This window comes from Nanorana parkeri, unplaced genomic scaffold (assembly GCF_000935625.1).
Source record: "Nanorana parkeri isolate BGI_ZX_2015 unplaced genomic scaffold, ASM93562v1 scaffold247, whole genome shotgun sequence".
Lineage (NCBI taxonomy): Eukaryota > Metazoa > Chordata > Amphibia > Anura > Dicroglossidae > Nanorana > Nanorana parkeri.
The window spans coordinates 712,153-725,086 of record NW_017306515.1 but is presented as its reverse complement, the minus strand read 5'-3'; the positions used below and the strand labels follow the sequence as shown (position 1 = coordinate 725,086).

The window sequence follows — 12,934 nt, the reverse complement described above, 5'->3', positions numbered from 1 at the left end:
GAGTGTCAGCACCAATTAAGAGATGATTGGAGGATCTACAGCTGAATGATACACACATAGGTGCATAAAAAGACCACATCTGTTGATAGGATGTTGTAGAATAATGACTTGGCAAGGCAATAACTTAGGGTGATTTAGATATTCAGCATTTCCATGTTAATAGGCAGTAGCTTGTACAGCCAATCAAAATTCTTCAGTCAAAAGATGAATTCTGACTGGTTGCTGAGAGTCACCGCTCTCTACAGGTTACATGTTACCTAATTAAAGGCCACAATGTTTATTTTATCTGTTTACGTAATTCCTTGTTATTTAAATTTTTTCAGATTGGCAGTATGTTGCTTTTTTTGTGATTGCGTAGTGTTCCACTGAATTGTATTCAGGTTGTTTTTCCAAGTTATATATAATATGTTTGCCCTAGTTTTTGCATAATATGACGTTTTAAAAAAAATGGTGAAAGTGACAAACAAAAATTGACCAAATAGAATGCAAATTATTGGTAACAAACACAAATACATAAGAATTGGTCAAATCTACCTACAAACTAGATATCACTGCATTGTTGCCACACTAGAAATAGGCCAAAGCAACTTTCTAAAAAGTCTAAACGGTCTGAATCATTAATTCACACAAAACAAAATGTCACCCTTTAATAAACTGTAATTTATTTATTTATGGCACTTAGTTCAGTTAACGGGTCTATATTCATGAAGAATGCTTTAGCACCAAAGGGTTTTCTTTGTAAAGGTGTCAATGTGGTCCTAATAATTGTTAATCTACGTGTTGGCATGCTTATATATTTATTTTTATCTTCTGGAGTTCCTACACAGAGAATTCATATCTGTGATTTTTTTGTTTTTAAATTATAAAGAAAATGTTGCTGGAAACACAAATATGAAAAAAAGTTAAATGTGTTAACTTTGGTAACTTGAATGCACCCGGGGGAGGACTGTTGACTTTTGGCCTGAAAGGCAAACACAACCTACTGGTCTTTTTATGGTCCGAGGGCTAAATAAAGTGCACATAAAGGGACTGATTGATTAACGGTTCACACCTCTCTGTGTGAATGAGATTCACTGCCTTGTATGGCCACTAGATGAAGCTAAGGAGCAAAGGAATTTTCTATGCTCATTGCATAGAGCAATGAGCATAGCAAATTGATAATTGATCATAAATCAGCCTTAAACTGTGATTGGTCATCATGGCCATCAGCCTTAAACAGTGATTGGTCATCATGGCCATCTTTTATCATGGCCATGATAAAAGTTTGGTGTTACGGATGTCATAGAGACAAACTGGTTTATTGTAATAAACCGTTTCACCTGTATATGCTAAAAACTGGGGATTGTAAGGGATGAATTGTATAAGTACTTCATGAGTTGAACAAGATGACTGCTCCTTTGTGATAATGAGATAGACTAACCTATATAAAATACTAAATAAAATATCATGCCACTGTCACCTCTAGAGTTTGCTAAGGGTTCCTTGAGCAATAAGCAATTTCTGCCCAACTGGCCACAATTATTTTTTTATATATCTATAGAAAGGGGGAAGCTCTCCACTGACCACCACTTTAATGTGCAGTGAGCTGTATTAGGAGTAGTTATTAGCAGAGGGTTCCCTAAGACTGGAAAGTTATTTCAAGGTTCCTCGATGTTAAAAAGGTTGAGAAAGGCTGGGTTAGAGGAAGAAGGTGAAGTACTTACCTCATTTCTTGCTCCTGCAGGCTTCCTCCTCTCTGTACCACTGGACCTCCAAGTGGCTCCCCTTTGCTGCTTGACCGGTCGCAGCTTTTTGACAGCATAACATGCAATGCAGTACCAGTGGTTCTGCATTGTACGTGATGATAGCAATCGTCCGCCCACATCACGGTAGTGTCAGACAGCAAAGAAGAGCGCTGGCTGCTGGGATAGTGAGGAATAATTCACCTTATTTATCATACCCAAGACAAAATGAGCAGTTTACTCTTGCAGTGCAAAGGAGGAAGCAGTGCAAGGGTAACTGTCTCCAGACCAGAGTTCAGCTTTAACTAATGAGCACAACACATTTCCCAATGTAGCAATCATGTCTTTTGCAGCTCTCTAAATTCTACATTCAGTCATATCTCACAGCTGCAAAGAAAGTTGATGCTGGAAGATAGCAGGTCTGAACAAGGAGCAGATAGATATTTAAAAAAAAAAACAAGCACCTGTCACTGACTGTGATCGGGGCTCAGTGAGGGAATATCCCCACGCAGAGCCACCAGCTCAACATATATTAATTGTTTAGTCTTCACTGCTCAGTCCACCGCCGGAATACACTAATATAAACTTCCTGATCAGTGATAAATTGTATTGATTTGAGGAAGGAGAAAGTTCATGTGTCTTTAAATGAGAGGACTCAGCTCTGCTCCTCAAGGCCCCCAGACAGCCCATATACTCCCCAAGTGCTAGGTACTAACTGGGATAATAGACACCTCTATTATGTCAGTTTCCCCACATGTCTTTCCTATGTGTGGGGCAACTGAAGGATAAGCTCTATAGTGCTGGTCATTAACCAGGCAATTTTGGAATTGATTTTTGCTTGAAGAAAAGGACTACTTGGAAGTAAAAGGTCCATACCATTATGACGCCCACATTTTCAATTTGTTCCTGGCAGCTAAATTATTTCAATGAACAAGAAAATAAATCTGGCTGGCAGGAAACAGCTGAAACGATGGGTGACAGATTGCTCTTGACCATTCAGTTCAATGACTGAAGGCTAATGTAGAGCTTCCTAAATTGCTATGTGCATGGCCAGCATAAAATGTATGTCAGACAAGCATTAACAGAGGGCTCTTAGTGCCCATTTTCCACTTCAGCCAAACACCCCCATGCCAGGCTCGAAAGAAGGTACAGTACCCACTGTTGGGTTTGCTGGTCTTTGCATTACAATGCATTAACCACAATGTTGCACCTTCCCAAAAAAATACCTTAAAGGGTATTTTCAATTCAATGGAAATTAATTTAGCTGTTTATACCCAATGGAACCTCTCCTTCCACAAACTAGCTTTATGTGCTTATAGGACCGGATTCCAGATTCCACCTACAGTGCCACCTGCTGGAGAGATCTGCTAGTGCGGTCTTGTCTATCCAATATGCTCTCAAATACAGTATATTATACAAGGTGAGGACTGAACTGGTGTTTGAGCAGCTAAGCCAGCAGGATGAGCATTCTGCTATATACCTAGAGGGGGATTTATCAAAACTGGAGCAGTTGCCCATGGCAACCAATCAGCTTCTGTCTTTCATTTTCAAAGCTTAATTGAACAAGCTGAAGAGAGAAGCTGATTGGTTGCCATGGGCAACTTCTCCAGATTCTGTCTGCTCCAGTTTTGATAAATCCCCCTCTTAGTATATGGAAGGTGGGATTGTCCTATAGGAGCCTGAAGCAAATGAGAGATTCTGATTAAAATTGGAAGCCTCTTTTAAGATGTTATATTAATGACAGGAATACCAGCATGGACTGCTTGTTAGGTTACTTTACTAGTAGTGTACTAGTATTTTGAAGGAGCACTTGCTTGAGACCCTATGAATGAAAATCAATTTTCCATCTTTGCAGAGGTAAAAAAAAACAAAAACATTTGCCAGCAATGTGCACCGAGTGAACATGGATCAGGCATATGCAGTTGCTGTATATGAACACAGAAACTTTTTTTTTTTGTTAGCTTTCCTCTTCCATCTCATGGAAATGTCTGCCTCTGTGCTCTGCAAGCAATGTGTGTATAATACAACTGAGCCTTCTTTGAGATCTCTCCCCCACTTGTTAGTATTGACAACCACCACCCCCCCCCCCCCCCCCGTGTATTGTGAGCTGGTGTTTAGTGATCGTGTTACACAGAATCACAGGGAGGGGAGCAGCCGTTTACAGCCTGCTTTACAATCCCACCCCAGTGTCAGACTGAATTTCCTGTAGAGAAAATGTTTAATTTGTAGGACTCAAGCCTAATAAAAAGTTAATTAAAAAAAATGAAGAAAGCCTGCAATGCAAGTCATGAAAATGTGCGCACATATTGTATATCATCACTGCACCTCTACATTACCACAATAAATGCTAATCACTTCGAGTCCTCTTGCCAGTTCTAGGGATACAAGATACTAGAGCACAAAACCTGAAGCATATGGTTTGGCGTTCACAGTATGGAGTAGACAATTAGTGGTCTCATTGTCCTTCACAAGCAGGAGAGGGAGAGAGAAAATATTACAGACAACTTAATATGTTTTTAAAAAAAGCAAAAAAAAAAGTCTGAGATAAAATTCACTCCCATTATATCTACAGTAGGTGCCTGTAATATTCACCTTCTACTTTTGCCCATTCACACAGTCCTAATAATCTCCCCCCCTCAAAATATTATGGTGTATATTAGGTACAACAAATGTTGTGTAAGCATGGATACTGTATAGATTAGAAGACTGCTCCAAATCTCATTGCATATTTACTGTGCTTATACAACCATAACAGAGCTGGGCAATGATAACAGAGTTTACTGTGCCAGTGCCCAGACGTACAGCACCAGATTGGTCAGGAAGGCAGAGATAATGCTTTAGAGCTGGTGGTATGCAGGCAGATTCTGATTTGTCAGTACAAAACTGTAAGAACCTACTTAGCAGGATCACATTCAAATAGACCAGGTTGGCCCTAACACTTCCTATATGTCGATACATTTGTTGCTCTGACAGTATGTGGTCAGTTTACCAATTATGTATTGCTTGGTAGCCCAGCTGGACTTCCAGTTTAAATTAAAAAAAAAAAAACATTGATGGTGCACCAAAACAAAAATTGCACAAAGTCTTATAGTTCGTTCTCTTTAAAAAGTAGCCACATCCTGAGTAGGAAAGCCTTTCCCCTGCCATCATGCTGCAGAGATGGACACTTGCTCTCTGTGTGGGAGCAGTGACCTCTGCAGAGGTCTGACACACCTCCTGTGGAGTCAGAGCTAGAGCTGTCCCATCAACAGAATGCTATAGGTCTGACTCAGCTGGGGGTTGTTTTGGACTTCAGCAGAGAGGCCACTGTTTTCACAGAGAGCAGGTTCCTTCTCTGCAGCATGTTGGCAGGGGACAGACTTTTCTACTCAGGCTGTGGCTGCTTTCTAAAGAAACTAACAGGGCGTATTCACAAAAGGGTGAAGAGTTGAGAAGGCCGGAGAAGAGAACAATCTAGGCCAAAATAGCCGATTTAGAAACATTTTCCAGTTTAGCTATGTTGTCCTAGATAGTTCACTTCTCCTGCCTTCTCCAAACTCTTCACCCTTTAATGAATAACCCTGTTAGTCTTTGAACACATTTTTCTTTTGCTGTACCTGGAATGTTTCTGGCTGATTTAACCTGAAAGTTTAATTGGTCCTGAAGCTCTGTGTAACCCATCTGTAGATATTGGCATTTTAAAAATCAGTACTTGTTTGACTACAGTTTTAATTTCATGGTGCCTGACACAATTTCTGCCTTGTATTTCATTTAAAGGTTTTCTGTACTGTACATGTTTTCTTATGCTTTCCAACCGAAAGATTCAAATGCATTGTCAACAGTTTTGCAAGAATAATTGTCATTTTTAGTAGCAAAAAAAAAAGAAGCTATGAAAACAGCCATTTCTTTTTTTTTTCTCCTTAAACTAGAGATACACGATTTGCAAGAACATAATCACTTTTGCAATGTACGCATGATTCAATAGAAACTACGGTATAAGGAATTTAATGTATTTATATTTTCTAATGTTACATACCCAACCACTGGGCTAGACCCTGTCTTGGGTACGGATAGCATGCACTTGATTTTACAAGTATATTACTGTATGTACATATTGTAAGTAGCAAATTTTAGTGAATGTATACACTATAAATAATATCCCCAAAAATGCTAGGATTTCTACATTGCTTGTGGTATAAATTTTGAAGCATTTTACAGATATGTAAATATGGACATGTATACTTCACTGTAAAATATCTGCAAATGATTTAGTATTTAGAAAACATTATATGCATTGTTCTGATAATAAAAAAAAAAGAGTAGTTTCTAAAAATTCATTTGTGTGGCATCATCGAATGTTTGGTAAATGGAACCAGAACGTGCCACTAATGCCTCATAAAGTGCTATTTTTTGTTGTCATGCCTATACAATGTCTGCGCTACAGTCACTGACTTAACAATAATGAATGAAAGTTGTACAAACACAACTAGAATAAGTGAAGGGGAAGGAACTTTTAATAAATGGTGAGAAGTCTTTTCACTGCTTAGAACAGTGATAAACCCTCAGAGGAGTTTAAGAAGGAGCGAATGCCAAGAGTAGCAGTGAGGGTGAAAATCATGACAAATAGAAGAATGTGGTCATCCCATGTGTAGCTGGGGTGTCTTGAGAAACTCGGAAGGGTTTTTTAAAAAAACATCACATCCCCGTCTGCTTTAAACCCAACAATACACTGAGGCAACAACTGGTTCACCCAAAAGACCCAACGCCAAAACACAAGATGAACAACATTGTGTATGCAGTCCAGTGCAGTGAGGAGTACTCAGAATTGTATGTTGGTGAAACAAAAAACAGCTGCTACACCAGCGTATGGCACAGCATAGAAGAGCCAAACACTCTGGTCAGGATTCAGCAGTATAGTATCTTAAGGAAAAAGGTCACTCCTTTGAAGAGTCAGGTACGCATCCTAGACAGGGAGGACTGATTTAAAAAAAGGTGTGAAAGAGGCCATATATGTAAAAACATATGCTTGAATAGAGGTGTGGGGGGGGTGAGACATCTATTTTCTGCCACATATAAATGCTGTTTTAATACCTCCTAGACTCCAATTATGCAAACGCTATCAACACCTGGTTGTGACTAACAGATGATGTGGATTGGAGCAACGTTCACCATATTTATTCCCAGATAATTTTTGTACAAGTCATTCAGAATTGAGAAAGCTGGTCGGATGTCCAGTGAAACGTCTTCGAGAAAAATACAGCAAGTCCAGTTGCCTTGACTTATTTTTTTTTTTACAGATGAGAGAAAAAAACACCAGGGAAGGTCTCATTCCTTCTCTTCACCATTAATTATTGGTAATAAGTAGAGAACATAATAGGTATGTACTATGTACCTGTTTAATAAAGCCCCCTAGAATTATCACCATTTCAGACATGGTGATACTTTTTTTTTTTTGCATGTGTTACTCATGCTATAAAACATGCAATAGGGTGCTATGCCGCACATTGCCTTCTCCACTCATCACTTATAGGACTTTTTTGTTGTTGCACGGATGCCTCAGGAAAGACGTGGAACCAGTCTTGCAAGCGACAACTTTGACACTTGGAACTGCTGCATCAAATTTACTTGCTGGCCATTCAAACCTGAGCATTTCGTACATTCATGTCAAAACAAATGCATGTATTGATGTGCGTTCATGAGATTGGACTGTGGAGCAATGGAAAAAGGTTGTGGTCTGATGAGTCCAGGTGTACCCTGTTCCAGCGTGATGGGCGCATCAAGGTAAGAAGAGTGGTGGATCCATCATGCCTATAACATCAGCCTGTGGAGGCAGTGTTGTGAAGTGGGGTTGCTTCCGTTGGTCAGGTCTAGGTCCAGCAATGTTATGTCCCCAAAAATTGAAAGCAGCTGCCCACCTGAATAACCAGGTTTTTTCCATCAATGTATTTTTTTCTCCCTGATGGCACATTGGGCATATTCCAAGATGACAATGCTTGGATTAAATCAGGCTCAAATGGTGAAAGAGTGGTTCAGGGAGCATGAGACATTTTCACACATGGATTGGCAGGCACAGAGTCCATACCATTAACCCCATTGAGAATCTTTGGGATGAGCTGGAGAAGACTTTACGCTGTGGTCCAACTCTCCCATCATCACTACAAGATCTTGGTGAAAAATTAATGCAACTCTGGATGGGACTTCTTCTGACCAGCAGCACCAAGGAAGTATGGAGTCATCTTCCTTTCCAATCAGGAAGCTGGGCGGCGAGTTATAACCCACCTTCCCAATTAGCTAGGAAGCCGGGTTCACTTGTTGCTAGGCAGCCTGGCTGCTTAATCAGGTAGCCAGGGGCACATCATGACCTGGCTCCCTGATTGGTCAGGAGTGAGGTCAGCTTCCTAGCCAATCAGGAAGCAAGGTGGCAGATCATGACCTGCCGCCTGGCTTGCCATCAGAAAGCCGGGTGACACCTCATGACCTGCTGCACAGCTTCCCGTCCCAAGGCTGCCTGGCTTCGTGACCAGAGTTTGATAGAACACCGGCCTCCCAGGCAATCAGGGAGCTGGGTGGCGGGTCATAATCAGCCATCCAGCTCCCTGATATTTGGGCACACGGCACAGTTATCGACGAGTACCAAAAAAAACAAAAAACTACTGGTACTCTATATGAAAAACCAGTATATGTGCATCCCTAATATATATTTATAGTGCATACATACTGGATTTGGTGTTTATGTGCTTGGAAATCCATCAGAACCCAAAATTATGGTGTTTATATCCTCACCAGTACAAATTAGTGATGAGCATCAATTTGAAAACGGAGGAGATTAATGAATAAGAGAAATCTATTTATTATATAGGGACATAAAATTGGTTCGGTCTGTAGAGAAAAAAAAAAAAACACACACACACACGTGTGACTTGCAGTCAGCAGATTTGATCCTCACGTCTTACTGGTTTGACAAACCTTTAGAAGTCAACCCTACCAAGCTTTTACACGAGGCTCATCACCAACCCTTTCCCCAAATATAAAAAGGCACTTCTAAGAGCTGCAATAGGAAATATACTCAGGAGTTGCTTTTCCAGACTTCATACAACATTCAAAGATTGAAATATGCAAGGGAAGCAAGTAAAGTTGTAGGTTTTTAATGAGAAAACATTACAGTTTAAACATGGCATGCAATTATGCAGGTGAACAAAACAGGGTCTGCACGGGGTTTAGCCTTACCCATCCTACAGATGTCAAAACAGGTACAAGCTGCTTCTTGAAAAGGAGTGTTCATAGTGACTGACAGAGCTTTCCTCCTCTGTTTTCTGATTGGCAGCCTCTGTAGCTTTTAGTTAGGCTTACTGGTGTATTAACTGAAAACAGCCAGCCAATCACAAAGCAAGTAGGAGAGAGGTAGAATCAGCTGACATTCAATGTAATACACACCTGTTTCAAGAGACAGCTGAACTGAAATCTACACTAAAATACAAAAAATTAAAAAAAACACAAGCAAGAAACTGGGACAAAAGGTGGCTTTTAATAGATATATTTTTATACGAAAAAAGAAAGCTTGAACATATATTTTACAGCAATCTCTGTGTCCTATAATACAAATTAACTAACAATGTGTTGAGTCAGTGTACTGCGTATAAGAACTGACTTAAAATTGAAATATTAGGTTGTACAATAAGGTAGATTCACAGTGTGGTCACACCTGGTTCCTTCTTCAAAACAGTTCACAGGATGGGTTATAATGCCAGATTCTTCATAACAGGACTGTGTTCTGGTTTCTTATATGGCCATGGTACTCTGCAAAAACTGGGCCAGGAAAAGAAGTTTGTTATCAAGCTGCATCTAAGCATGACAAAAGCGCAGCAATTCGTTTTCCCTTAGGCCCATGCACAATCTCACAAACACCTCTGATCCTGCCAATAAAGTGACGCTTCCCGATATGGGGGACAATACCGTTTCATGGCTACTGAATTCAGAGCAGCATTGTCACCCTCATGTATGTTGTGCCAGCTGCACTGACAATACGAATAGGCTCACCCTTTACCGATATACAAGCCTGTAGCTCACCAATCAGCAGCTAGCAAGACCTAGCCAATACAGTGCTTTCTGGATGGTCAGAACTGCCCTTGCTCCCAAAACCCTCCTATTGCAGGCTGCAATGTCAGGAAGGGGAGGGTGTAAGGCACAAATAGAACTTCCTTTTATGTCCCCGAGTACAAGAAATCCTCTATTACAATAACTCATTTCCCAATCGTTGTGTGTAGAGATGGCATAGGAATATAAACTAAAAAAGGTAATCTCTGGAGAGAGGAGACCAGAATGTCCCAAAAACATAGCTGCGAGACAGCAGAGGCGCGGCGCCCAGGTGGAGGAAATTAAATGAGTGTTTCTTCAATTTAGACTTTTATACCACAAAACACACACAACTATCACAGTCTCAATGTGTTTTGTGGCTCTAAGATGGCCACTTCTTCAGGGTGTAATGAGACACTTTACACAAAGAACACAAATAATATGGGGAATACAAAGAAAATAGTACAGTGGTACCACGGTTCACGAACGCTCCCATTAGCGAACAGAAGTTCAACAAAATTTTGCTTCCGTTCGCAAACTCCGCACCGGGTGACAAACACAACCGCAGCCACCTTCCCTGCTCGGACACGTGGTCGTGGTTTCCTCTAGTTGAGATCGCGGTCTGATCGCAGTTTTATTCGGTTCGCGACCAGGATCGTGGAACGAATCAAGTTTGTGAATCGAGGTACCACTGTATATAGTAAAACAATGGATGGAGAGCTTGGAATCATATCAGTGCAAGGATTCACCACATTTAAAAAAAAAATAATTATATAGAGAAATGTGATAAATCCTTGCAATTGTATGATGACATGCTCTCTCTCTCCAATGTTCTACTACATACTATTTTCTTTATATCCCCCATATTATCTGTATACTGTATTTGAGTACAGCGTCTCATTACACCCTCCTGAATTGGCCATCTCAGAGCCACAAAACACGTTGAGACTGATGTGTGTGTATCATGGAATAAAAGTCTGAATTGAAGAAGAAAACACGATCATTTCACTTCTTCCACCTGGGCGCCTCTGCCACCTCGCACCTATGCTTTTTGGGGCCTTTTTGTCCAATTTCTCCAGTACACATCGGGTTCCTCTTGCTGACGAGCTTTGGATCACCTGAACTCCACCCCAAACTAGTATCCGTAATGACCATCCTGCGCAGCGACAGAATATTCCCTGCATACCTTTTTGCACCCGAGGTTGTCAGATATCCCCAAGGGGATTTCTCACAACCTATGCAAGTATCTTACCCTGTCTTCTACAATTATTGAAAACCCATCTATAGCTTTGCACTAGAAAATGCTACACTCGTCGGGTCTCTCCTGTGACTTTTTGTCCTCAATTTTGTTGCTCCTACCTCAGCTTGGAGGTGTTTCTCCTTCACGCCTAAAGATAATCTCTGCTAACATGCTAACAAGAAAAAAGAAAACATTCTGTGAAACAAACATTTCATGGTGTCCCTGTATCTCTGCTATCCATAATGGCCTCCCCTACACTTTCCAAATTCATGATTAGATTCTGGTCATTTAAAAATCTCCTCTGACCTTTTATCCTGTATGCTGTCAGTTTGCAACTCTGACTGTTCTCGCCTTCAAATATTATGACATGAAATTGGTCAGAAGGGGCAAAAATAGTTCAGAAAAAACAATGTTTGCTAGATTGCATCACTCTACCTAGAACATTATTGGGTTGTAGTACTTATGCAGGCTATCTACATACTGATCCATTCATTGAGTATATTGTTATGCATATAAAACAAACACATCTTTGCTAATCAGTGGATGATGTTCGGTGAAAGCAAACCCCAGATATTAAATACACAATTCTAAACATGAAAGCTTGCAATCTCTCATTGAAGATACTTACATCATCATACATGAAGTTGACCACTCCCTGATGCATGCTGTCTCTTCGCCGAAAGACATCTGGTAAGAAAGAAGCCGATTAGTAAAAAGGAGCTCCGGTCATGGTTTAGAACAATCAGTCCAGGTAAAGAATGAAAAGGTTCTTCTTTAAGCCCAACGCCAGGGAAATGAAATGCTTTCCTTTGCATTGGGGCTTCCCCCACACTGCAAGGGTTAAATTGCGGTTTAGGACTAGGGACAGGAAAAAGCTGTTTTACTTACCTGATCCCCACTCTCCTGGAAGTTGGTACACTCCTCCGCTCTATATGTGGGCTGCCCCATGACATTCTCTTTTACAATCCAGAGCTATGGAACCTGCATTGTACTTGGAGAACTATGAGTTGAGTGCTTTTCACTCACCTCATAGTTCTAGCCGGCCTGCGACAATGAGACTGTCACAGGTCGGCTCAGTACATCGGGAGGTGAGCGAACACATACCAGCATTCGCTCACCTCTCGATCCGGTCACGGCTCTCTGCCGTGACAGGGGAGGGGCTGGATTCCCCCCTCTCCGCCAGCGCTGACAGGCGGAGCGGACGGGGGCGGGTACAGCTGGCTCTGCCTCTAGATAGGCAGAGGTTGTCGGGATCCGCTTCAGCGTCTCAGTATACCGCGAGCGGCGTCTCAGTATACCGCGAGCTACAGCTCACGGTATACTGAGCCTAGGGCGACGGGAGGACGCTGGGTTTGTGACCTCCCGTTACCCTGAGAACTATGGGGAAAAGCCCTAACCCCATAGTTCTCTTTTAATGATGTCAGCAGTCCTTAGGAAGAAAGGCATGTGGGGATCGGTGTAGCAGACCTGAGGGTACCGGCAGGAGGATATGAGATGAGTAAAACGGCTTTTTCCTGCCCCTAAGCATAAATGAGCAGTTTTACCTTTGCTGTGCAGGGGGGAGCGCCACACTGCAAGGGAAAAAAAAAACGATTGTCTCTGGAGTTGGGATTTAAAGCCGACCTTTACCCCCTTTCACTAGAAATCAATCACATCAGTAAGCAGCTGTGCACGCTGATATGAAATCTTATTTTATTCACAATTAAGGTTTTTCCACATCCTGGTTGAATGAGACACTGGCGATGTAGCCCTGGCCGGACAGATGCATCCTGGGAAGGCTACAGCGCCAGGGCCTTCCTTGGAAATCTCATCGCTAAACTGCAAAATCTTCAGAATGAGACCTCTGGGGAATGGCATTCAAACCCCGCCCCCCCCCCCCCCCCCCCCCCGGCGCCACCTTTTCTGGGGGACGACGAACAAG

General features: G+C 41.6%; 1 protein-coding gene across 1 annotated transcript in view; it reads right to left on the bottom strand.

The window, feature by feature from the left end:
* Positions 1-9,190: 9,190 nt before the first annotated feature.
* Positions 9,191-12,934, bottom strand: part of GCA (grancalcin) — a 33,632-nt gene continuing 29,888 nt past the window's right edge. Inside the window, exons 7-8 of the mRNA XM_018556692.1 lie at positions 11,642-11,700; positions 9,191-9,506 (exon numbers count right to left, since the gene is read on the bottom strand). Of these exons, the coding sequence (XP_018412194.1) occupies positions 9,480-9,506; positions 11,642-11,700 (86 nt within the window). The 3' untranslated portion in view covers positions 9,191-9,479. The remainder of the gene's footprint in view (positions 9,507-11,641; positions 11,701-12,934) is intronic.